The sequence below is a fragment of the Hypanus sabinus genome, chromosome 7 (genome assembly GCF_030144855.1).
Source record: "Hypanus sabinus isolate sHypSab1 chromosome 7, sHypSab1.hap1, whole genome shotgun sequence".
Lineage (NCBI taxonomy): Eukaryota > Metazoa > Chordata > Chondrichthyes > Myliobatiformes > Dasyatidae > Hypanus > Hypanus sabinus.
In genome coordinates this window covers 10,371,522-10,398,065 of record NC_082712.1, presented here as the reverse complement: position 1 = coordinate 10,398,065, position 26,544 = coordinate 10,371,522, and the positions used below count along the sequence as shown (strand labels likewise).

The 26,544-nt window shown below is 44.9% G+C and overlaps 1 protein-coding gene across 1 annotated transcript; it reads left to right on the top strand.

Annotated features, from left to right (window-relative positions):
* Positions 1-32: 32 nt before the first annotated feature.
* LOC132396280 (uncharacterized) lies at positions 33-26,544 on the top strand. The gene is made up of 5 exons (XM_059973803.1): positions 33-119; positions 9,220-9,585; positions 18,380-18,754; positions 20,497-20,596; positions 25,889-26,544. The coding sequence occupies exons 1-5, from the start codon at positions 59-61 to the stop codon at positions 25,902-25,904; spliced, it is 918 nt and encodes a 305-aa protein (XP_059829786.1). The 5' UTR covers positions 33-58; the 3' UTR covers positions 25,905-26,544.

The following is a 26,544-nucleotide window of genomic DNA, read 5'->3' as shown; positions in this document are numbered from 1 at the left end:
CGAAACTTCTGCATTTTATTGTGCAGAGACAAAGAGGGCACTGAGGATCGAGTTGGAAATGAGCTTACTGAGTGCCTGGCTGCCTGCTGCCCTGCTGTTGGGCTCTGTACTCAGTGGCAGTAAGTGCTTTTTATTTTGCTCAGACTGTTTAAGTTTTCACTTCATCTCCAAGGGCAGGGTCAGCACCAGGGAATCCGAGAGGTGGAGCTATCGGAGCAGGTTGTGGCGGCCAGTGGTCGCACGGTGAATACTGGTTGGGATACTGGCAGCTGGTAGCTGGCTTGACCTACTTGAAGAACCTGTGATCAACACCCCAGATGTGGTATCTACAGGAGGAGCTGCCTCAAGGAGACAATGTCCATCATCAAAGATCCCCACCATTCAGGCCATGCCACCTCCTGGTGGGTATCGTTCCAGGTGTTAACCTGTAGCTCCTTTGTGTGCACTGTGTGCAGTTTTGGGCTCCTTATTTAAGAAAGGATTTACTGACATTGGAGAGGGTTCAGAGAAGATTCACAAGAATGATTCCGGGAATGAGAGGGTTAACATATGAGGAACGTTTGACCGCTCTTGGACTGTACTCCTTGGAGTTTAGAAGAATGAGGGGGGACCTCACAGAAATATTTTGAATGTTGAAAGGCATGGACAGAGTGGATGTGGCAAAGTTGTTTCCCATGGTGGGGGAGTCTAGCATGAGAGGACACGACATGAGGATTGCAGGGCGCCCATTCAGAACAGAGATGCAAAAAAAATCTTTTTAGCCAGAGGATGGTGAATCTATGGAATTTGTTGCCACATGCAGCAGGAGAGGCCAAGTCATTGGGTGTATTTAAGGCAGGGATTGATAGGTATCTGAATGGTCAGGGCATCAAAGGTTATGGTGAGAAGGCAGGGGAATGGGACTAAAGGGGAGATTGGATCAGCTCGTGATGAAATGGCGGAGCAGACTCGATGGGCCGAATGGCCGACTTCTGCTCCTTTGTCTTATGGTTTTATGGTCTTTGGAAAGTTATGGAAATGTACAAAGCAGCAGAAAGTAGTAGATTCTGCCCCATACCTCACCGGCACATCCTTCCCCACCATCGGTGGTGTCTACACGAGGCAAAGATCCCCACCATATGGGCTATTTTCATCCTCTCACAGCTCGGCCGCACGGTAGCATAGTGGTTAGCAAAACACTTTGCAGTACCAGTGACCCAGGTTCAGTTCCCGTCGCTGCCTGTAAGGAGTTTATACGTTCTCCCTGTGACCACGTGGGTTTCCTCTGGGTGCTCCGGTTTCCTCCCACAGTCCGAAGACGTGCCGGTTGGCAGGCTAATTGATCATTGTAAGTTGTCCCATGATTAGGTTCGGATTAAATCAGGAATTGCTGGGTGGCTCTGGAAGGGCTGAACAGGCCTGTTCTGTGCTGTGCCTCAATAAATAAACAAAACATGACAAAACAAAAGTTCTGAAGTTCTACAGCACTGGATCGGTAACAATGACTTCTCTTCGACCGTTCAGTTGTTGAACCGACTGGCACAAGTCTGATCACCACAGTTCAGCAACACAGATAGGCTTCATTTGTCACATGTACATCAAAATTACCCATGGGTAACCCCAGGTAATTTCTAAAGTAAGTACGTGTTCAGCATAGCATCGTGGGCCGAAGGGCCTGTATTATGCTGTAGGTTTTCTGTGTTTTTATGAAACACACAGTGAAATGTGTCATTTGCGTTAGTGACCAACGCGGTCCGAGGATGTGCTGAGGGCAGCCTGCAAGTACCTCTGTACTTCCAGTGCCAACATAATGCGGCCACAGCTCAGTAACCCTAACCCCAACCGTACGTCTTTGGAATGTGGGAGGAAACCCTCGCAGTCACAGGGAGAAGATACAAACTCTTTAGAGACAGTGGCAGGAATTGAACCCCGATCCTACAGCTGACGCACCGTAAAGCTTCGTGCTAACTGCGATGCTACCACAAGCCAGAGTGCTGGGAAAGTGCAGCAACGGACTAAGCGCCAATGTTCTTTCTAAGGTGCTCACACATGCACACACATCCTTTTGCTACTAGTGCATAAAGGAATTTAAACTGCGCACTAGAGGTTGACACCTTCGACCTTGCTGCTACGTTAAGCTTATTTCACTATCATACACAATCACATTTCCTTTTCCAGTGGCTGATGCGGGCGGTGTTGACAACGCAGAGTTTGCAATGATTTGTCTGCAGATTTTAGAACTGACATATTTATACTGTTTTTATTGAAGAAGTTATTCAGAGCCCAATTGTTGTTGTCACTGGGCAAAAAATTGCACACACTGGTCATTACAAATTAGAGGAAGCATTGCCCAGCAGGGATCTTTGAGGTTCACCTGCGTTTATTGTCAGGAAGGAGGAGATGTTATCCCTGATCTGCACTGACTGTGGTCTCATGACGACAAAGTCAGGGATCTAGTCCCAGAGGTACAAGAGGCTCAGGATTTGAGGCTAATAAGGGACAGAGATACAAGAGCCATAGGTCCCACCCCTCCAGGTTCAGGAACAGTGTTTACTCCTCAACCATTAGGCTCTTGACCCAGTGTGGTTAACTTTGCTCACCTCAACTCTGAACTAATTCCACAACCAGTGGAATCACTTTTAAGGACTCCACAGTTCATGTTCTCAGTATCATTTATCAATATATAACTTTTGTATTTGTACACGTTGTCTTCGTACATTGTTGTTTGCCAGCCTTAGTATGTCATTAACTATACAATAGTCACTGTTCAAGTTCCAGTTTATTGTCATTCAACCACACACATATATACAACTTTCCTCCAGGCCAAGGTGCACCACACAGTACATAAAACGCACACACAATACATACGACAATATTACCATAAATAGATTAACAAATAATAAGGTGCATTTACAACACAGGCCAAAATATAATGCCACTAGTGCTTCATATGTGTTGCTTAGACAACAAACAATAGTTATTATTTCTGTTGCATTTCTTTGTTCAACTGTGAATGCTGCAAGAAAATGAATCTCAGGTAGTATATGTACTTAGATAATATGTAAAGTGGTTGGGTTGGAAAGAAGACATCTACAGACCATTCTATCCAGTCTTCAAATGCCTCGGTTGTTTGGAACACTGCAAGAACATAGCAAAGAGGAGTTGCCACTAACATTTATGCCTCGAGGTAGGGGTGAAAATGTTCAGCTCTGGGATCTGAATATAAAATACTTACTTTGAACTTAATCTCCCACTATTTAACAACTGCCCTACATTCCTGTTTCATTCAGCCCTGTGGATTCCTTCACACTTTTCCATAGTATATTGCACCTGACCCCAGGCTGACATTTTGTGCCCTCAGCCGAATCATCGACGTAGATCTTGATCGCTGCCATATTCCAAGCAAACCCTCACCCCTGGAATATTCTCTTTCCAGATGTGGGAGTTTGCAGGTCTGTACTGAGGTTTCTCTCTGCCGAGTTTCAGAACACCAGAGGGGATCCTGCCAGCTCTCGAAGCCCTTTTGTTATTTTGTTTCTCACTCAGGGGCAGGCAATAGTAAACGTAGCCTAAAAAGTTGAACTGTGGAGTTAAGGCGCTCACGGCCAGGCCAGAGGCCAGGCTGCTAAAATCTCCAACATCCTCATATTGCTTTCTACAGTGCAGGGAAGTGTACGATCACCCACTTTTGGCAGAAAGAATAAAGATGTAACACACTCAAAATGCTGGAGCAACTCAGCAGATCAGGCAGCATCAATGGAGATGAGTAAACGGTCAAAGTTTCAGGCCGAGACCCTTCATCAGTACTCTGCTCTTTTCCACAGATGCTGTCTGACCTGCTGAGTTCCTCCAGCATTTTGTCAGAATCAGAATCAGGTTTATTATCACCGACATGTGTTGTGAAATTTGTTAACTTAGCAACAGCAGTTCAATGCAAGGCATAATCTAGCAGAGAGAGAAAATAATAATAATAAATAAATAAGTCAATCAATTACAGCATGTGTATATTGAATAGATTAAAGATCATGCAAAACACAGAAATAATATATATTTAAAAAGAGAGGTAGTGTTCATGGGTTCAATGTCTGTTTAGGAATCAGATGGCAGAGGGGAAGAAGCTGTTCCTGAATCGCTGAGTGTGTGCCTTCAGGCTTCTGTACCTCCTATCTGATGGTAACAGTGAGAAAAGGGCATGTCCTGGGTGCTGGAGGTCCTTAATAATGGACGCTGCCTTTCTGAGACACCACTCCCTGAGGATACTCTCAAGGAGTACTTTGCAGGCTAGTATCCAAGATGGAGCTGACTAAATTTACAACCCTCTGCAGCTTCTTTCGGTCCTGTGCGGTAGCTCCTCCATACCAGACAGTGATGCAGCCTGTCAGAATGCTCTCCACGGTAAATCTATAGATGTTTTTGAGTGTATTTGTTGACATGCCAAATCTCTTCAAACTCCTAGTGAAGTATAGCCGCTGTCTTGCCTTTTTCATAGCTGCATCGATATGTTGGGAGTAGGTGAGATCCACAGAGATTGCTCTGGATTTCCAGCATCTGCAGATTTTCTCATGATGTAGATTATTTTCTAAATGGGGAGCAAATTCAGAAATCAGAGGGGCAAAGGGACTTGAGAGTGCTAGTGCAGGTTGAGTCAGTGGTGAGGAAAGCAATCAGCATTCACATGGAGAGGGCTGGAATATAAAAGCAAGACTGTAATGCTGAAGCTTTACAAAGCAATGGCCAGAGCACACCTGAAGCCTTGTGAGCAGTTTTAGGCCCCATCTAAGAAAGGGTGTGCTGCCATTGGAGAGGGTCCAGAGGAGCTCAAGAGACTGATCCAGGAATTAACGTATGAGGAGCGTTTGGTGACTCTGAGTCTGGACTTACTGGAGTTGAAAAGGATGGGGGGGGGGGGATCTCATTAAAAGCTATCAAATATTGAAGGGCCTAGATAGAGTGGATGCGGAGAGGATGTTTACTATAGTGGGGGTGTCTAGCACTAGAGGGCACAGCCTCAGAATGGACGGGCTTCTCTTTAGAACAAAGATAAGGACATGTGTCTTGAGCCAGAGGTTGGTCAGTCTGTGGAATCCATTGTCACAGACAGTCATGTGGCATAGATAAAGCAGAGGTCCTTGATTTGACACAGACTAGAAGGGCCGAGATGGCCTGTTTCCGTGCTGTAATTGTTATATGGTTATATTAGTCAGGGGGTCAAAGGTTACGGGAAGGAGGCTGGAGAGTGATAATAAATCAGCCATTATTGGATGGTGGAGCAGACTTGATGACTGAATGGCCTAATTCTGCTCCTATGTTGTATGGTCAGATGGTTTTGGTTCATTTAAAAAGAAAGTGATAAGTTTCTAGATGTTAAGAGCATTGAGAGACAAGGGACATGGTATTGAGATAAAGGATCGGTCAAGGTCTCGAAGAATGGCAGACAGGGCTTTTGGAGATGAATCACCTTGACCTCCCATTTCCTACATTCTTGTGAAAGCAATGTCAACATTGGCCGCAGAAGTGATGAAATATCAAAGTTCAGTCTACAACGGGAACTGACACGAATGTTCTGCAGTCAGTGGTCACACACCACAAAGGCTCTGAGCTATAGTGTGGCTTTTAATGTCAATTGGCTCTTTGTCACTACACTCAGAAAATCATAAAGTATAACAGCACACAAACAGGCCCTTTGGGCCATCTAGTATGTGCTGAACTGTTATTTTGCCTTGTTCCATCTGCACCCTAATGCCCTGTACCCCTCTCATCCATGTATTTATACAAATTTTTCTTAAATACTGCAATCAAGCCAAATTCATCACTTCTTCTGACAGCTCATTCCGCACTCTCATCACCCTCTGAGTGAAGACATTCCACCTTCTATATTTTACCTTTCATCTGTTTAGATATAGGAGCAGAATTAGGTTATTTGGCCCATCAAGTTCTACCATTTCAACATGGCTGATCCATTTTTCCCCTCAGCTCCATTTTCCTGCATTCTCCCCATTGTGTGGCCTCCGTCGGTCGTGGTCGACCGTGGGTACTGTGCCTCTGGTAGTCACTGGGAGTGGCTTCTCTAAGGTGCAAGCCAGGGCAGAGTTGATTGATATGGAGATCCGTCTGTTGTCCATGCAGTGGGACCCCCCTCTCCATGCTGATGACGGGTCCAAAGGAACGACGGAGGTCGGTACAGTTTGGTGCCAGCAGCATTGCAGGAGTTGCCGTGCCGGTGCTGGGTACAGCAGTCAGCCGCCTTCGGGACTCCCACTCCAGATTTTTCCTCGGGGTTTATCCTAAAGCCTTTTCCGTGAGTGGGTAGAGCCGAAAGGCAGCAGAGGTTTGAAATCGGAGTTTTCCCTCCCCTAGATGAGCTATCATCCGTGGTTAGCGAGCCCCATCTGTCCAGAGCAACTGGTTTTAAGGCGCCAGTGGCCCACCCTTGCCCCTTCCGTCAGTGAGAACAGCTCTGCCGGGCATAAGAACCATGCCACACGTGAAGGCCAGGGGTTCGACTTGGTTCTCAGAGGCTGTGAAGAGCTTTTGTTTAGCAGTGGGAGCTCATCCTTACTACCACCCTTTGGCTATGACTACCCTTCTCCCCATATAAACACAGATTTACAAGGATTTGCCTGGATTGGGGAGCATGCCTTATGAGAATAGGTTGAGTGAACTTGGCCTTTTCTCCTTGGAGTGAAGGAGGTGAGAGTTGACCTGATAGAGGTGTACAAGATGATGAGGGGCATTGATTGTGTGGATAGTCAGAGGCTTTTTCCCAGGGCTGAAATGGCTAACATGAGAGGGAACAGTTTTAAGGTGCTTGGAAGTAGGTACAAAGGAGATGACAGGGGTAAGTTTTTTTACACAGAGGTTGGTGAGTGCGAGGAATGGGCTGCTGCTGACAGAGGTGGAGGTGGATACGACAGGGTCTTTTGAGAGACTCCTGGACAGGCACATGGAGCTTAGAAAAATAGAGGGCTATGGGTAACCCTAGGTAATTTATAAAGTAAGTACATGTTCAGCACAGCATTGTGGGCTGAAGGGCCTGTATTGTGCTGTAGGTTTTCTATGTTTCTATATCCCTTCATGCCCTGACTTATCAATCTCTGCCTTAAATATACACAATGACTTGGTCTACACATCCGTCTGTGGCAATAAATTGACCCGAGTCACCCCAACCACGAACTATTCTAGGTGCTGCCATCTGGGAAGTGGTACTGCAGGATAAAAGCCAGGACCAACAGCCCCTGGCACAGACCATCCAACTGATTGACTCACACTGATTTGAGTGTATTTTTCTATGTTACATTCACTGTTCCATTTATTATATATTATTATAAATTACTATGAATGCATTTCAACAGAGATGTAACGTAAAGATTTTTACTCCTCATGTATGGGAAGGATGTAAGAAATAAGGTCAATTTAATTCAATTCAATTTTATCGAGGCCTTTCAACATTCACTAGGTTTCAATGAGATTCCTCCCTCATTTTTCTGAATTCCAGTGAATACAGCCCCTGAGCCATCAAACGCTCCTTAAACGAAAACTTTTCAATTCAAAATCATTTTCACGAACCTCCTTTGAATCCTCTCCAATGTCAGCACATCTTTTCTTAGATAAGGGACCCAAAACTGCTCGCAATACACCAAGACTAACTCAGGTCCTCAAGTCCCAGCATCACCTTTATAAATTGTCTCTGCAATCTTTCAGTCTTCTTGACATCTTCCCTGTAGGCAGGGGGTCCTGGAACAATTCACAATGCTCACACAAATCTGAACCCGGTCTCAAATCTGTTTTCCACTTCCATTAATGTTCAATGGGTGACTGGGTGGGGGATTTTCTTTATTGATCATTGTAACTGCTATACTACCATGCCTCCCTTAAAGATTTAATCTTAAAAGATGAAAGATTAGCCTTATTTGTCCCACGTACGTTGAAACATACAGTGAAATGCATGGCTTGTGGCAACGACCGGCACTGTGCGAGCATGTTCTGGAGGCAGCCCGCAAGCGTGACTATGCTCCTGCTGCCAAAGCAACATGCCCACAATTTACTAACTCTAACTTTGGTTGATTACTGTCACATGTACCAAGCTGTGATGAAAATCTTGTCTCGCATACAGTTCCTGCAGATCATTGAGGTAGGACATAGTTAAACAAGAACAGAATGCTGAATAAAGGGTAAGACCTACAGAGAAAGTGCAGTGCAGGTAAATGATAAATGTACGATCATAACGAGATAGATTGTGAGGCCAAGTGACCATTGTATGGTACAGGATGTTGTCCATGGAGGTGGGCTGGGAGGGGGGCAGGGGCCGCTGGTTCCCCGATGTGTTGATGTGTTTCTGCGGTTTCTGATACAGCTTGCAGAGGTGTATAAAATCATTACGGGTATAGATTGTGTGTACATTCACCGTGTTTTTCCCAGGGCAAAGCTTGCTTGTCTGTATAGGCTGTGCACAAGTCAGGTGTTTCTCACCTGACAAGAGCTTGTATTCAAAGGTCTTGCCCTTGTCTGTAATTCCTTATTTGTAGCACCTGACGTGCAAAATGCTTGAAGCCTGACCCCTCCTGCAAAATTGATAAACCCCAACGTGGATAGAAGGCCTGATGATGGGTTTTTAATCAATGTACACTCAGTTATCATCATCGCGAAGGCACGTCCTGTGATGTGGGTGATCACGGTCTTTGACAATGATTGTTCTTGGCAAATTTTTCTAGAGAAGTGATTTGCCATTGCCCCCTTCCGCCCCACCCCACCCTGCCACATCCCAGGGTCGTTGCGAGGAAACTGGAGACCGGAGGTGGGAGGGCGTGCAGACGGTGCCGGAATCCGGGATTGAGCCTGTGTTACTGGAGCTGTGATGCAGCTTCTCTGTTCACCACACGACTGAGCTGCCTCCGCCTATCACTCGGCTGCAACGAATTGCGACGCCACGGTAACGTAGCAGTCAGGACGATATTATCACGGCTCAGGGTGTCAGAGTTCAGAGTTCAGTCCCAGTGGCAGCTGTGAGAAGTTTGTACGTTCTTCCTGTGTGAGCATGGGTTTCCTCCGGGTGCTCCGATTTCCTCCCACAGTCTACGGTTAGTAGATGAATCGGTCATTGTAAATTGACCTGTGTTTAAACCAGCGTTAAATTGGTGGGTTGCTGGGCAACACGACTTGTCGGGATGGAAGGGCTTGATTCACGATGCTTCTCTAAATTTAGGCACAACAATTAAAACCTGTCATTCTCCCTTCTCTCAGCCACTGACGTTTGGACCATTCCCTACGCTGGTGAAGTGTCTGCGGTGGAAGGAGGCTCTGCGGTGTTGCCATGTACTCTCAGAGACTTCACCCTCCCCTTCTCTGTGTCATGGCTCAAAGGCGACCTGCGGGGTTACAAACCCGTGGCCAATTGTACATATCCCAGTCCCCCCCGCTCCCAATGCAACAACATGATTCAGGAAGGAGAAGGCAGCCGGATCATATTCGCGGGGAACCTCAGCCAGGGGGACGCCTCGATAATGGTGCAGCGTCTGAAGCAGGCGGACAGCAGTCATTATCAGTGTCACATTCTGGACAGCAGTGGGATACTTGTATCAGCGGACCATACACACCTGAAGGTCAGAGGTAAGGAGCAATGTTCAGATTTAAAATTAAAGCTTATTTTTTATTCTTATTTATTTAGAGAGACAGCGTAGAACAGGCTGTTCAGGCCCAACGAGCTGCACTGCCCAAAACCCCACTGATTTAACCCTCGCCTAATCACAGGATGACCAACTAGCATGTATGTTTGGCCGACAGGACTAACTCCCTCTGTAGCGGTCTGTAATTACAATGACCAACTCGCCTACTGAGCCGACTGTCATTGGATTGAGGGAGGAAACGGGGGCTCTCAGTGGAAACCCAGCCGCTCTCAGAAAGAACATGCAAACTTTCTGACAGAGGGCGCTGGAACAGACGCCTCGAGCAGTTAGAGTATCACACTGACCACTACCCTACCGCGGTGTCCAAATTTAGCCTCGTTTCTTCCGCGCACATGGAAGCAGGCAGTGAGATTTCACATTTGCATCCGTAACCAAGGATTCTGTGGAGGCAGCTCACATGCTTTCAGCACCCACGTGGCATGCCCACCACCTGCTAACCTGCCCACCCGTACGTCTCTGGAACCTGGAACGAAACGGAAGCACGCGCCACCACAAGGCGTGCATGCAGACTCCACACAGACAGCAGAAGAAGGTCAGACACAAACCCGTATGTCTGGCCTACAGAACTAACCCCTCTGTAGCGAAACCTGCTGGGAGGCGTGTTCCTGCAAACAGGGGCTGCCTGAGATACTCCCACAGTTAAGTAAGCCATTGCTTGATAAAAGTTGAAGTTACACACACTCACTTGCGCAGCATCCCAAGCACAGAGTGTGGCAGTTAGTGTAAAGCCATTACAGCTCGGGATGTCGGAGCTCGGAATTTATTCCAGTACTGTCTGTAGGGAGCTTGTACGTTCTCCCCCTGAGTGTATGGGCTTCCTCTGGTTGCACTAGTTTCCTCCCACATTCCAAAGACGTACCAGTTAGAGGGATGATTGGTCATTGTAAATTGTCCTGTGATTAGGCTGGGGTTAAATAAGTGGGCTGCAGCTCAAAGTGCCAGAAGGGCCTGTTTCATGCTGCAGTATCTCTAAATAAATAAATAAATACATTTATTAATTAAACAGCATCAGATCAGCAGCTTTCACAAGGGAAGTGTTGGTGTTGACCAGGCCAGTAAAAGAAAGGGCATTGGTTGAAACCATGAGATTGTGTTATCATAGAACATAGTACAGCTCATTACAGGCCCTTTGGCCCACAATGTTGTGCCGACCCTTAATCCCTGCCTCCAATATAAATTCCTCCATATACCTGTCTAGTAGTTTCTTAAACTTCACTATTGTATCTGCCTCCACCACTGACTCAGGCAGTGCATTCCACGCACCAAACACTCTCTGAATGAAAAACCTTCCTCTAATATCCCCCTTGAACTTCCCTCCCTTTACCTTAAAGCCATGTCCTCTTGTACTGAGCAGTGGTGCCCTGGGGAAGAGGCGCTGGCTGTCCACTCTGCCTATTTCTCTTAATATCTTGTACACCTCTATCATGTCTCCTCTCATCCTCCTCCTCTCCAAAGAGTAAAGCCCTAGCTCCCTTAATCTCTGATCATAATCCATACTCTCTAAACCAGGCAGCATCCTGGTAACTCTCCTCTGTACCCTTTCCAATGCTTCCACATTCTTCCTATAGTGAGGCGACCAGAACTGGACACAATACTCCAAGTGTGGCCTAACTAGAGTTTTATAGAGCTGCATCATTACATCGCGTCTCTTAAACTCTGTCCCTCGACTTATGAAAGCTTCCGCTTATAAGCTTATAAGCTTTCTTAACTACCCTATCTACCTGTGAGGCAACTTTCAGGGATCTGTTGACATGCACCCCCAGATCCCGCTGCTCCTCCACACTACCAAATATCCTGCCGTTTACTTTGTAATCTGCCTTGGAGTTTGTTCTTCCAAAGTGTACCACCCCACACTTCTCCAGGTTGAACTCCATCTGCCACTTCTCAGCCCACTTCTGCATCATATCAATGTCTCTCTGCAATCTTCGACAATCCTCTACACTATCTACAACACCACCAACCTTTGTGTCATCTGCAACCTTGCCAACCCACCCTTTTACCCCCACATCCAGGTAGTTAATAAAAATCACAAATAGTAGAGGTTCCAGAACAGATCCTTGTGGGACACCACTAGTCAGAACCCTCCAATCTGAATGTACTCCCTCCACCACAACCCTCTGCCTTCTGCAGGCAAGCCAATTCTGAATCTACCTGGCCAAACTTCCCTGGATCCCATGCCTTCCGACTTTCTGAATAAGCCTACCGTGTGGAACCTTGTCAAATGCCTTACTAAAATCCATGTAAATCACATCCACTGCACTACCCTCATCTATATGCCTGGTCACCTCCTCAAAGAACTCTATCAGGCTTGTTAGGCACACTCTGCCCTTCACAAAGCCATGCTGACTGTCCCTGATCAGACCATGATTCTCTAAATGCCCATAGATCCTATCTCTAAGAACTCCAACAGCTTTCCCACCACAGACATAAGGCTCACTGGTCTGTAATTACCTGGACTATCCCTACTACCTTTTTTGAACAAGGGGACAACATTTGCCTCCCTCCAATCCTCTGGTATCATTCCCGTGGATAACGAGGACATAAAGATCCTGTCATCAATCAAGGGAATGTGAGTTCATATCATTCCAGGGTTTTAAATGAAACATTGAAATAAAATTGTAATGAAAACTAAAATTAATCCTAGTTAAGATGAACTGTGGAACTGCAGTGTTAGTCAAACCAAATCTACTTCATTCCTATAGTCCGGGAAGGAGGTCTGTCTCACTTACCTTGTGTGGCAGGGCCTGGGTCTGAGATTGAGGAATGACCTGAGGTTTGGATGATTTAAGCACATGGCCAGATTGAAAACTCATGGTATCAGGACCAGAGGTGAGGGATGGTCTGGTTCAGATTGCTGCTACTCAAGGTTTACTGGTCTTTGCCCTGAACTGAGGCTGAGGCCTGCACCTAACAGGCTTCTGAATCATGAGCTTCAGTTCTGATTTCCATTTACTTACTTCTATTGTTTTTCTTCTCACTGTACACTGGGTCTGATGGTTTTCTTTTGTTTTGGTGGGTTCTATTGGGATTTCTTTGTTTTGTGGCTGCCTGCAAGGAGATGAATCTGAAAGTTGTATGAAGTATACATAGTTTGATAGAAGTATGGAGAAAGAAGTTGGAGGATCCGAACAGGAGTGCAGTGGGAGCCATCTTGAATGTTTCTTATTCTCATTGGAGTTAAGAGAGGCAGGACTCGCAGTCGTGTGACGGCGGGCAGTGAAGCGCGGAAGATTTAAAAGGAACACAGCCTTATACAGCGGGGAGCGGAGTGAGCCGGGAGCAGAGTGAAGGCTTAAGGGCTTTGGCTCAATGGGCTTAGGCAGAAACAGGTGAGGCAACGTAGGTTTAGGTTTCAGTTTTTCCTGTTATTTGAGGAAAGGGGGAAGTATGAGCGTGCGGGCAACTTGTTGTTCCCAGTGTTGGATGTGGGAGGTTCTGAAGTCTCCTAGCCTCCCGGACATCCACATCTGCACCAGGTGTGCCGAGCTGCTGCTCCTAAGGGACTGTGTTAGGGAACTGGAGCTGCAGCTCGATGACCTTCATCTGGTCAGGGAGGGTGAGGAGTTGAATTATAGGCAGGTGGTCACACCAGGGCCACAAGAGGCAGACAGGTAGGGGAAGGGGAAGAGTCAGGTACTAGAGAGCACCCCAGTGGCTGTACTGCTTGATAATAAGGGGAGGACAGCCTACCTGGGGGAAGCAACAGTGGCCATGCCTCTAGCACAGAGTCCGGCCCTGTAGCTCAGAAGGGTAGGGGAAAGGAAGAAGAAGGCAGTAGTAATAGGGGACTTGATAGTTAGGGGGTCAGATAGGTGATTCTGTGGACGTGATCAGGAGACCCAGATGGTAGTTTGTCTCCCTGGTGCCAGGGTGCAGGATGTTTCATATCGCGTGCAAGATATCCTGAAGTGGGAGGGTGTGGAGCCAGAGGTCGTGGTACATATAGGTACCAATGACATAGGAAGAAAAAGGGAAGAGGTCCTGAAAGGAGAGTATAGGCAGTTGAGGAGAAGGACCACAAAGGTAGTAATCTCGGGATTACTGCCTGTGCCACGCGACTGTGAGAGTAGGAATGGAATGAGGTACAGGATGAATGCGTGGCTGAAGGATTGGAGCAGGGCGGGCAGGGGTTCAAGTTTCTGGATCATTGGGACATCTTCTGGGGCAGGTGTGACCTCTACAAAAAGGATGGGTTACACTTGAATCTGAGGGGGACCAATATGCTGGCGGGGACATTTGCTAAGGCTACAAGGGAGACTTTAAACTAGAATTGTTAGGGGGTGGGAATCAATTTGAAGAGACTAGGGGAGAGGAGTTTAGTTCACAAATAGAGAAAGCTAGTAGACCGTGTGTGAGGGAGGATAGACAGGTGATAAAGAAGGGGAGCGCTCAGACCGAAGATGTAGGGGAGAAGGAAGAAAAAGATAATAAAGTGGATCACATCATTAGGGATAAACAGAGAGGAAGAGGTGTAAAGTTTCTTAAATGCATCTATTTTAATGCTAGGTGCATTGTAAGAAAGGTGGATGAGCTTAGAGCATGGATTGATACCTGGAAATATGATGTTGTAGCTATTAGTGAAACATGGTTGCAGGAGGGGTGTGATTGGCAATTAAATATTCCTGGATTTCGTTGCTTCAGGTGTGATAGAATTGGAAGGGCAAGAGGGGGAGGTGTTGCATTGCTTGTCAGAGAAAATATTACAGCAGTGCTTTGGCAGGATAGATTAGAGGGCTCATCTAGGGAGACTATTTGGATGGAATTGAGGAATGGGAAAGGTGTAGTAACACTTATAGGGGTGTATTATAGACCACCTAATGGGGAGTGAGAATTGGAGGAGCAAATTTGCAGGGAGATAGCAGATATTTGTAGTAAGTACAAGGTTGTGATTGTGGGAGATTTTAATTTTCCACATATAGACTGGGAAGCCCATTCTGTAAAAGGGCTGGATGGCTTGGAGTTTGTAAAATGTGTGCAGGATAGTTTTTTTGCAACAATACATAGAGGTACCAACTAGAGGAGGGGCAGTGTTGGATCTCCTGTTAAGGAATGAGATAGGTCAGGTGACGGACGTATGTGTTGGGGAGTACTTCAGGTCTAGTGATCACAATACCATTAGTTTCAATATAATTATGGAGAAGGTTAGGACTGGACCCAGGGTTGAAATTTTTGATTGGAGAAAGGCTAACTTTGAGGAGATGTGAAAGGACTTAGAAGGAGTGGATTTTGAGGGTACAGAATCTTTAAGTTCCTGTTAGGTTGAAAGGAAAGGTTAAAAGTTTGAGAGAGCCATGGTTTTCAAGGGATATTGAAAACTTGGTTCGGAAAAAGAGGGAGATCTACAATAAAAATAGGCAGCATGGAGTAAATGAGGTGCTCGAGGAATATGAAGAATGTAAAGAAAGAAATTAGAAAAGCTAAAAGAAGATATGAGGTTGCTTTGGCAAATAAGGTGAAAATAAATCCGAAGGGTTTCTACAGTTATATTAATAGCAAAAGGATAGTGAGGGATAAAATTGGTCCCTTAGAGAATCAGAGTGGACAGCTATGTGTGGAGCCAAAAGAGATGGGGGAGATTTTGAATAATTTCTTTTCTTCAGTATTCACTAAGGAGAAGGATATTGAATTGTGTAAGTTAAGTGAAACAAGTAGGGAAGTTATGGAAACTATGACGATTAAAGAGGAGGAAGTACTGGCGCTATTAAGGAATATAAAAGTGGATAAATCTCTGGATCCTAACAGAATATTCCCTAGGACCTTGAGGGAAGTTGGTGTAGAAATAGCAGGGGCTCTGACAGAAATATTTCAAATGTCATCAGAAACGGGGATGGTGCCGGAGGATTGGCATATTTCTCATGTGGTTCCATTGTTTAAAAAGGGTTCTAAGAGTAAACCTAGCAATTATAGGCCTGTCAGTTTGATGTCAGTGGTGGGTAAATTAATGAAAAGTATTCTTAGAGATGGTATATATAATTATCTGGATAGACAGGGTCTAATTAGGAATAGTCAACATGGATTTGTGCGTGGAAGGTCATGTTTGACAAATCTTATTGAATTTTTTGAAGAGGTTTCTAGGAAAGTTGACGAGGGTAAAGCAGTGGATGTTTTCTATATGGACTTCAGTAAGGCCTTTGACAAGGTTCCGCATGGAAGGTTAGTTAGGAAGGTTCAATCGTTAGGTATTAATATTGAAGTAGTAAACTGGATTCAACAGTGGCTGGATGGGTGATGCCAGAGAGTAGTGGTGGATAACTGTTTGTCAGCTTGGAGGCTGGTGACTAGTGGTGTGTCTCAGGGATCTGTATTGGGTCCAATGTTGTTTGTCATATACATTAATGATCTGGATGATGGGGTGGTAAATTGGATTAGTAAGTGTGCAGATGATACTAAGGTAGGTGGCATTGTGGATAATGAAGTAGGTTTTCACAGCTTGCAGAGAGATTTAGGTCATTTAGAAGAGTGGGCTGAATGATGGCAGATGGAGTTTAATGCTGATAAGTGTGAGGTGCTACATTTTGGTAGGAATAATCCAAATAGGACTTACATTGTAATTGGTAGGGCATTGAAGAATGTAATAGAACAGAGTGATCTAGGAATAATGGTGCATAGTTCCCTGAAGGTGGAATGTCATGTGGATAGGGTGGTGAAGAAAGCTTTTGGTATGTTGTCCTTTATAAATCAGAGCATTGAGTATAGGAGTTGGGATGTAATGTTAAAATTGTCCAAAGCATTGGTAAGGCCAAATTTGGAGTATTGTATACAGTTCTGGTCACCGAATTATAGGAAATATATCAACAAAATAGAGAGAGTACAGAGAAGATTTACTAGAATGTTACCTGGGTTGCAGCACCTAAGTTACAGGGAAAGGCTGAACAAGTTAGGTCTTTATTCTTTGGAACATAGAAGGTTGAGGGGGGACTTGATAGAGGTATTTAAAATAATGAGGGGATGGATCGAGTTGATGTGGATAGGCTTTTTCCATTGAGAGTAGGGGAGATTCAATCAAGAGGACATGATTTGAGAGTTAGGGGGCAAAAGTTTAAGGGTGACATGAGGGGGAATTTCTTTACTCAGAGAGTGGTAGCTGTGTGGAATGAGCTTCCAGTAGAAGTGACAGAGGCAGGTTTGGTATTGTCATTTAAAGCAAAATTGGATAGGTATATTGACAGGAAAGGAATGGAAGGTTATGGGCTGAGTGTGGGCCAGTGGGACTAGGTGAGTGTAAGCGTCGGCACGGACTAGAAGGGCCGAGATGGCCTGTTTCTGTGCTGTAATTGTTATATGGTTATATGGATAAATAAAGTTTGAACTTTGGCTTGCAACACAACAGACTTGCCAGTGTGGTGTACTCATAACAGCCACCACAGTTCAGAGACAAATAGGGGTGGGCAATGGTAGTGTAGCAGTTAGCACAGCACTTCACAGTGCCAGTGATCCTGGTTCAATTCCCACCACTGTCTGTAAGGAGCTTTGTGCATCCCCCAGTGACTGCATGGGAGGTTAGGTCAGATTCACTTTATTTGTCATGTCAAAACATATAGTGATATGTGTTATTTGCGTCAGCAACCAACACAGACCAAAGATGTTCTGGAGAGCATCCCGTAAGTGTTGCCCTTCTCTTGGCATCAACGTAGCATGCCAACAACTTACTGACCCCAGCCCTCACGTCTTGCTGAGAAAATAGAGAATCAGCTATACTATAATCACTAGAAAATTTACTGAACAATTGAGTCTACGTACAGCGATTATATAAAAATTAGAAGCAAGCACAGAAGGGTTAAACTACAAGCTAATTACTAGAAAAAATACCAATTCTGCACTCCAATCCAACAGAGTGCAGCAGATACTTTTCGGACATCAAGTCCCTCAGCCACCCTCTGAGGAGATGTCCCCTTGGCTGACTTGGGTTGAGGAGTGCCAGGGTCTGAGCTGGTGGCTGACCACACCTTCTCTAGTGACAGCCGCCTTTGTTCTCCTGCTAAATAGTGACACCCTGAGTGGCTGGTGTTCCCGGGACATCGGAACGAAGAAAGGCACCCAGGCAATGTGAGAGGTTGAGGCCCAAATCCAAATGATGGTAGTGGGTGGACTGGTCTTGCTTGTGCAGTCACTGGACAGTGTCTTCCACCACTACCACTGTCACCGTCACATCCAGAGGCTGTCACTGGCTCACTTTCCAACTGCCTCCAGTGTACAAGTGAGCGGGAAGTGCATCGGTGAGACATGCTTGCTGTGGCTGATCAGCCAGAAATGTGTGGAAGTCTGAAGTGTGGTAATGGTATAAGAAGGAGCGATGTGTGTGTTTGTGTTTGTTTCTGGGTACATGCACTGTAGGAGTGTGTATGTGTGTGTGTTGGGCACCAACTGCACTAGGGATCTTCTGGGATGTGGATGATAGAGTTACTGACCAGCCACATCTTCACTGATCTTCAACACCAGTGTGAGACCTCAGACCCCACCACCAAGAGTACGGGATCTGATCCCTGGGGAACAACCTGCACCACACGGCTCGAGATCTTTCTTTCTGGGCATCGGGCCTCTGATCTCTCTACCCTTCCTACTGGGATGTCCAGTGTTGTGTCTAAAACTTATTCAGTGTGATTCGAGGCACTGGTTCAGATTTCCAAGTTTGTCTAAGAAACCTCCCTCTCTTCTCCTCACTCTTTGCTTGGAACTGTTTATGAATCAATCCTGTCGGGTGTCTGTCCTCCTCTCAGCTTCTGATGGAAAAGATTCGGAGGTGACTGGAACTGAAGGAGCTTCGGCCACGTTACCCTGTGTGTTCACACGGCCTCCGCAGAGCCTCACCGCACACACGGTGACGTGGATGAGGAAGAATCCCTACCGACACATCGTCACCTTCAGGCGTATTCGAAATGGATCGTGGGTAGTGGAAAACGGAGTGACGCGGTACGAGCTCATCGGGGACCCAGAGCGGGGAAGCGCCTGGACCAGGATAAAGCAGCTGAGTGTGGAGGACAGTCACAGCTACCTGTGTCTGGCTGAGTTCAGGACCAGGACTGACCTCGAAATTATCTCGCCCTCGAGCATCCATCTGTCCCAGTATGAGGCCCATCTGCGGGTCAGACCTGGTGAGAAACCACAGGGGGTGAGGGAGGAAGGGGAGCATGCAACATTGGACCGTACAGCACAGCACAGGCCCTTCAGCCCACAATGTTGACCTTATAACCTACCCTCCGATCAATCTAACTCTTCCCTCCCACATTGCCTCCGTTCTGCCATCCATTCATTTGCCTATCCAGGAGTATCTTAAATGTCCGTAATGTACCTGCCTCTACCACCACCCCTGGTGGGTGGGCTCCTAGCACCCACCACTCTGTGTGTAAAGACCTACCTCCAATCACTTTAAAACTGCTTCGACATATTAGTCATTTCAACCCTTATCATCTTATCATCTGGTACACCTCTGTCAAGTCGGCCCTCACCTCCCTTGCTCCAAAGAGAAAAGCCTGAGCTTGCTTAATCTATCCTCATGAGGCATGCTCTCTAGTCCAGGCTGCGTCCCAGTAAATCTCCTCTGCACCCTCTCTGGAGCTTCCACGTCCTTCCTCTAATGAAGTGATCAGAAGTGAACACAACACTCCAAGTGTGGTCTAAATAGGGTTTTGTAGGGTCCTGTGGTTCTTGATTTCAATCCCTGGACGAATGAAGACTAACACACCATTCGCTTTCCGAACCACCCCATCAATGAGCACAGCAACTTGGAGTTATCTGTGGGTGTGAACCCCAATCACTGGGGATCTGACCACCAGCATCAGCTGTGTGGAGTTTGTACTATCTCCCCGTGAATGCCTGGGTTTCTCTGACACCCTTTTACACCCCAGAGGCGTGCAAGTCATGTTATGTAAAATGCCCCTAGTTGGGGTGATTGATAGAATCTAGGTTGGTGTGGGAAGAACATGAAAATGAGTTCAGCATATCAGAGGTACAAAGGGATTTGGGAGTCCTCATTCAGGACTCCTTATAGGTTAACTTGCATGTTGAGTCAGTGGTAAGGAAGGCAAATGCAATGTTAGCATTCATTTTGAGGGGACTCGAATATAAAAGCAAGGATGGGATGATGTGGCTTTACGAGGCTTTGGTCAGACTGGACCATTGTGAGCAGTTTTGAGCCCCATACTAAGAAAAGATGTCCTGGCTTTGGAGAGGGTCCGGGGGGTTCATGAGAATGATCCCAGAAATGAAAGGGCTAACTGGCCACTGGCCTGTACTCTCTGGAGTTTAGAATGATGGGGGAGGGGGGAATCTTGCTGGAACCTATAGAATATTGAAAGGCCTAGACAGAATGGATGTGGAGAGCATGTTTCCTATAGTGGGAGAATCTAGGACCAGAGGGCACAGCCTCACAATAGAGGGATGTCCCTTTAGAACAGAGATGAGAAGGAGTTTCTCTAGGCAGAGGGTGGTGAATCTGTGGAATTCATTACCACAGACCAGAAATTTAAAGTGGAGATTAACAAGCTCTTGATTAGTCATGGTGGCAAGGGTTATGGGACGAAGGCAGGAGTATGGAATTGAGAGGGTTAATAAATCAGCCATGATGGAATGTCAGGTTGGCCTTATGGTCTAAATTCTAATCATTATTAAGGTCTCTTGCTGCCTCAGTCTTAGGGGAAATCCTGTGACCAACCTGTTTGGTTCTCTCCACTTTACTGCTCCTTTGCCGAGCTCATCTCCCCTCTGACCATTGTCACTTGCATCTGAGTTACACACTCATCAGTCTGCCCACAGAGTTGAATTAAATGTTCCTACATTATTGGGCTCTCTCCCCCTTTGTTGGAACCTAGTTTGACCTCTTCCACTTTCTCTTCAGTCAAGCAGATATCCGCCATTGTGCTGCTATGTATCCCACTTGAAATGAAAATTTTCACCTTGTTAGTGATGGGCATCATTTTATGCAAGATCAAACTCAGGTATGTCAAGTTGCTGGGAGATTTGCCTTTAAATGTCCGAATTGTGACTTACACACTCAGTAGCCACTTTATCAGGGACACCTGTTCATTAATACAAATATCTAATCAGCCAATCATGTGGCAGCAATGAAATGCACAAAAGCATGCAGACATGGTCAAGAGGTTCAGATATTGTTAAGGCCAAACATCAGAATGGGGAAGAAATTTGATCTATGTGACTTTGACTGTGGAATGATGGTTGTTGCACGACAGGGTGATTTGATTATCTCAAAAACTGCTGATCTCCTGGGATTTTCCCAGACAACAGACTGTAGAATTTACAGAGAATAGTGCAACAATCAAAAAACATCTAGTGAGCAGCAGTTCTGTGGGTGAAAACACCTTGTTTTTGAGAGATGTCAGAGGAGAATGGCCCGACTGGCTGGAGGTGAGATTAACTTAAATAACCACATGTTACAACAGTGGTGAACAGAAGAGCATCTCTGAACACACAACACGTTGAACCTTGAAGTGGATGGATGACACCAGAAGAAGACCACAAATTTATACTCAGTGGCCACTTTATTAGGCACAGGAGGTACAGCCCAGAATTTATTTGTCACATGTACATTGAAACAGACAGTGAAATGCATCACTTGCACCAAATCCAATCAGCGAGGTTGGTGCTGGGGGCAGCCAGCAGAGGTCCCAAGCTTCCAGTGCCAACATAGTGTGCCCACAACTACCAACCCTCAATGCATGTTTTTGGAATGAAGGGAGGATTGGGAAGCAAACTGAACACCGGGAGGAAACCCATGTGGTCACAGGGAGAACATACAGACAGCGGGGATCATTTGCTGTAAAGTGATTGCACGAACCACTACATCACCATGTCACCCCAATACTCCAGTTGTATATAGTACTCAGGGCAACCAAGTCAAAGTTTTACATGGCTGCAATATGACTTCTTGAATCTTATACTCAATGTCTAGACCAACAAATGCAGGCATTGAGGAAGAATCTCTTTAGCCAGAGAGTAATGAATCTGTGAAGTTCTTTGCCAGTCAGCAGTGGAGGCCAAGTCATTGGATATATTTAAAGTGAAGTTGATAGGTTCTTGATTAGTCAGGGTGCCAAAGTTTACAAGGAGAAGATGGGAAAATGGGACTGAGAAGGATAGTAAATCAGCCATAATGGAGCAGATTCAATGGTCTGAATGGCCTGATTCTGTCCCATACCTTATAGGCTTCTTTACTATCCCATCTACTTGCATAGATTCTCCTGCCATAACCAGTATTTTCAATGACCTGAATGCCACAGGCCCACTGCCAAAGTCTGTGTGGTCTCTCTTTATAATCCATTCCCAGGTTATCACTTTTTTAGACCTACCACTTGCCCTCCTCTCCAACACCCAATCCATGTCTCTTCACCTCCTATTGCTGTCCTTGCTGCTTTGCAAGCTTTGTGTCATTTGCAAATTTAGAAGTGTCTATGTGTCTAGGAGCTCAAAATAAAATTGGACCCAGCTCAATGCCTCAAGAACATCACTATTCACTATCCTCCAGCCTAAGGAACACACAGACTCTTTCTCCCATCCTTAAATTCTCAGTGCACCCTTCACTCCTGCCTCTTACCTTCTGTCATTGATCTATCCATTGCTAATTAGCAATATAGTGTAACTGCCTTGGCTCATCCAGTCCTTTCACACCTTCTACCTTACTCCCCTCTGAACCTGCAGTTATTAGTAACTGGAATAAGTAATTGCATAAGTTGGTGAGGCCTAATTTGGAGTAGGAAAGACTTGACTATGGATAAAACAGTGGCTGATTGGCAGGAGGCAAAGAATGGGAATAAAGGGAGCCTTTTCTGGTTGGCTGCTGGTGACTAGTGGTATTTGACAGGGATCTGTGTTAGGACTGATCCTTTTTACATTATATGTCAATGATGGAATTGATGGCTTTGTTGCAAAGTTTGGAGATAATACAAAGATAGGTGGAGAGGCAGGTCAATTTGTGGAAGTAGAGGGACTACAGAAGGACAGACAGATTATGAGAATGGACAAAGAAATGGCAGATGGAATACAGTGTTGGGAAGTGTATGGTTATGTACTTTGCTAGAAGAAATGAAAGGGTTGACTAATCTCTAAATGGAGAAAAAATACAGAAAACTGATGTGCAAAGGGATGGGAGTCATTGTGTGGGATTCCCTAAAGGTTAATTTGCCAGTTGAGTCTGTGATGAGGAAGGCAAATGCAATGTTAGCATTCATTTCAAGAAGATTAGAATATAAAAGCAAGGATGCATTGTTGAAACTTTATAAAGCACTGGTGAGGCCTCATGGAGTAATGTCAGCAGTTTTGTGCTCCTTATCTTAGAAATGATGTGCTGAAACTGTTGAGGATTCAAAGGAGGTTTACAAAAATGATTCCAGGATTGAATGGCTTGTCATATGAAGAGTTATTGATGGCTCTGGGCCTTTATTCACTAGAATTCAGAAGAATGAGCAGTGACCTAATTGAGACCTATTGAATGGCAAAAGGTCTTGATAGAGTGGATATGGAGAGGTTGTTTCCGAAGGTAGGAGAGTCTAAGACCAGAAGACATAGACTCACGATAGAGGGAAGTCCTTCCAGAACGGAGATGAGGAAGAATTTCTTTAATTAGAGAGTGGTGAATCTGTGGAATTCTTTGGAGGCCAAGTCTATATGTATCTTTAAGGAAGAGGTTGATAGATTTTTGATTGGTCAGGGAATTAGGAGATGCTGGGGAAGACAAGAGATTGGGGTTGGGCTGAGAGGAAAATTGGATCAGCCATGATAAAATGGCGAAGCAGACCCAATGGGCAAAATGGCCTAATTCTGTTCCTATATCTTTTGGTCTTATGGTAAATAAGGTTGAAAGAGTACAGAGAAAATTTACAGGGATGTTGCCTCAAGTTACCTCTGGCTAAAGAGATGAGCTATATGGAAAAGTTGACTAAGTTAGGACTTTATTCCTTGGAACACAGGAAGATGAGAGGAGATTTGATAGAGATGTACATAATTATGAGGGATATAGATAGGGTAGATGCAAGCAAGCTTTCTTCACTGAGGTTGGGTAGGACTACAACTAGAGGCCAAGCGTTAAGGGTGAAAAGCGAAAAATTTAAGAGGAACACAAGGGGAAACTTCTTCACTCAGAGGATTGTGAGTATGAGTTGCTTGCACAAGTGCTGCATGCAAGTTTGATTTCAACTTTTAAGTGAAGTTTGGATAGGTAGATGGATGGTAGTGATACGGGGGGCCATGGTCCTGCTGCAGGTTGATGGGACCAGACAGTTTAAATGGTTCAGCACTGACTAGATAGACAAAGAGCATGTTTCTGTGCTGTTCTTTTCCAGGACTCTAATTGAACTCATCTATTATCTGCTAGCTTAGGTTCCTTCCCTTTCCCTACTTTTTTATTCTGGCTTTTGCACCCTTCCTTTCCAGTCCAGATGAAGGGTCTTGGCCCGAAACTGTTCATTTCCCTCTATTGATGCAGCCTGACCTGCTGGGTTCTTCCAGTATTGTGTGAGTGTTGCTCAAGATTTCCAGCATCTACAGACTCTATTGTGTCTCCGTTATTAGTAATGAAGTTCTAAGGCATTTATTATCAAAGTACATTTATGTCACTATGTACTATTCTGAATTAAGCATTTGCAGCAGAACACAGAAATACACCATATTCCTAGAAATACTGCACACAAAGACTGATAAATAACCTATGCCTTTGGCAGCATCTCTCAAACCCATTAAGGTCAAGGGCACTGATGTACTCAAAGTTCAAAGTAAATTTATTATCGAAGAATGTATATGTTACTTTTTGAGTAGCTGTGTGGAGATACATCTCTACCAAAGGATTTGTAAGGTGCTTCTGCTCTCTGCTAGCCTGCAGGTCATCTTTGGATAAGGTAGCACCTACTTACCCCCCACTCAGGGTCATGTGAAACCATGGGCGCAGGTGGTGGATGGTCGTATGAGCAGCTGGTGCATATCACAAGACCTGGGTATGTGACCACTGAAACCAGGCAGACAATCTCTGAAGAGTATTGATAATGGCTGGGCTCACCCGTCTTGTAAAGACACTGCCCAGAAGAAGGCAATGGAAAACCAGTTCTGTAGAAAAATTTGCCAAGGACACTCACGGTCACGGAAAGACTAAGATTACCCATGTCATACAACATGGCACATAATGAACGAACAAACAACTATATTGCCTTATGCTATGCAGAGATGTATTTTCTTGTGGGCATTCACAAGAGATAGAAAAACACAATAAAATTACAATAGATATTCACAGTAGAACAAACAAATTAAATGGGAACAATTAAAAACTACAAACAGCCAATGTGCAAAAGAAGACAAACTGTGCAAATACAAAAAAAGCAATGAAATAATGATAATGAATAAGTAAGTACATCATACCGAGGACAGGAGTTGTAGTGTACTTGAAAGTGAGTAATAGATACACTATTGTCAGATGTACCAAGATACAGTGAAAACTTTTGCTTGTGTGCTATCCAGAGAGCTCACTCCACACACAAGTACATCGAGGTAGTGCTATTAAATAAAAGAATGTAGAACATTGTGTCACAGTTACAGAGAAAGTGCAGTGCAGCTAGACAGTGACAGGACCACGATGTGCTGGATTGAGAGATCATAAGATGATCATAGAGGAGGTCAGTTCAAGAGTCTACAGTGGGGCAGAAGCTGTTCCTGAGATGCTGGCATGTGCTTTCAGGCTCTTGAGTCTTTTGGCCTGAAAGAAGGGGAGAGAAAGGAGAACAGTTGTGGTGGGACGGGTCTCTGATTATGTTGGATGTTTTCCTGAGGCAGTGGGAAGTGTCGACAGAATCCATGGAGGGGAAGCTGGTTTCTGTGATATACTGGCCTACATTCAATAAGAAATGTCCCTGGGTTGGAAATAGAGAATGTGTGAGGAGAGGCAGGGTGGACAAACTATAGAGTGCTTAGACCATCCTTCTATACTAGAACTGTTCTGTAATTCTGTGAATCAGAGTCAAAATCTGGTTTATCACTGACATGTGAAATTTATTGTATTGTGGCAGCAGTACCATGCAATACATTAAAAATACTAAAAGTTACAATAAGAGATAGAGGAAAAGAAAATAAATGGGCAGTCCAAAAAGAGAGTAGACAGTGAGTTACTGTTCATGGATTCAGAAATCCGATGGTGGAGGGGAGGAATATTTCTAAAATGTCAATAAATGGGAAACGTGTCTTCCTCATACAATTACTGAAACTGTTTTTAATGGTTCTTATTTTATCCACAGAGATGATCCAGACTAATCCATTGTTGGAGACCGAGAACCTAATTTTTTCCCTTCACACGCAGGAACCTCTCCTGCCCCAACCTCTCTGCGACTGAATGCTTTTGCTGATCTGAGCAGCGATCATTTGTTGCCATTCCCTCCAAGGTGCATGGGTGTGCGGCTGTGCCGTGACTTAAATGTTCCCGTGTACATTAGCCTTTGTTGCCACATTGCTGGAATTTTCTTTTACATTATGTTAATATAATTTTAAAATCCCTGTTAATACAAATGTGTAATTAATTATGTTAGTAACTATAATCTATAAATTTTCTAAATAATAAATGTACCACAACCTTTACTTTGAAACATATTTACATTGTCAGTGTTTCAAGTCACAATACTGTTACAAATTGTAAAAATAAACACCGAATGGAAGCAAACATGAGGAAATCTGCAGATGCTGGAAATTCAAGCAACACACACAAAATGCTAGTGGAACTTTGCAGGCCAGACAGCGTCTATAGGAAGAAGCACAGTTGACATTTCGGGTCAAGACCCTTCATCAGGACAATGGAAGTCTGTATCTCATTGTTAATAAGCTATCAGCCTTCTGAATGTCGACATTGTCTAAGTTTAAAAGTTTATGAAATGTGAAATATTTTCATTGTTGTGCTATA

What these genes read in the sequence shown, in the direction of transcription:
- LOC132396280 (XM_059973803.1), top strand. Translation starts at nt 59, where the DNA reads ATGAGCTTACTGAGTGCCTGGCTGCCTGCTGCCCTGCTGTTGGGCTCT. An exon ending in GGGCTCTGTACTCAGTGGCA is followed by an intron (nt 120 to 9,219) that starts GTAAGTGCTTTT and finishes CCCTTCTCTCAG; the next exon opens with CCACTGACGTTTGGACCATT. An exon ending in CCATCTGCGGGTCAGACCTG is followed by an intron (nt 18,755 to 20,496) that starts GTGAGAAACCAC and finishes CTTTCTCTTCAG; the next exon opens with TCAAGCAGATATCCGCCATT.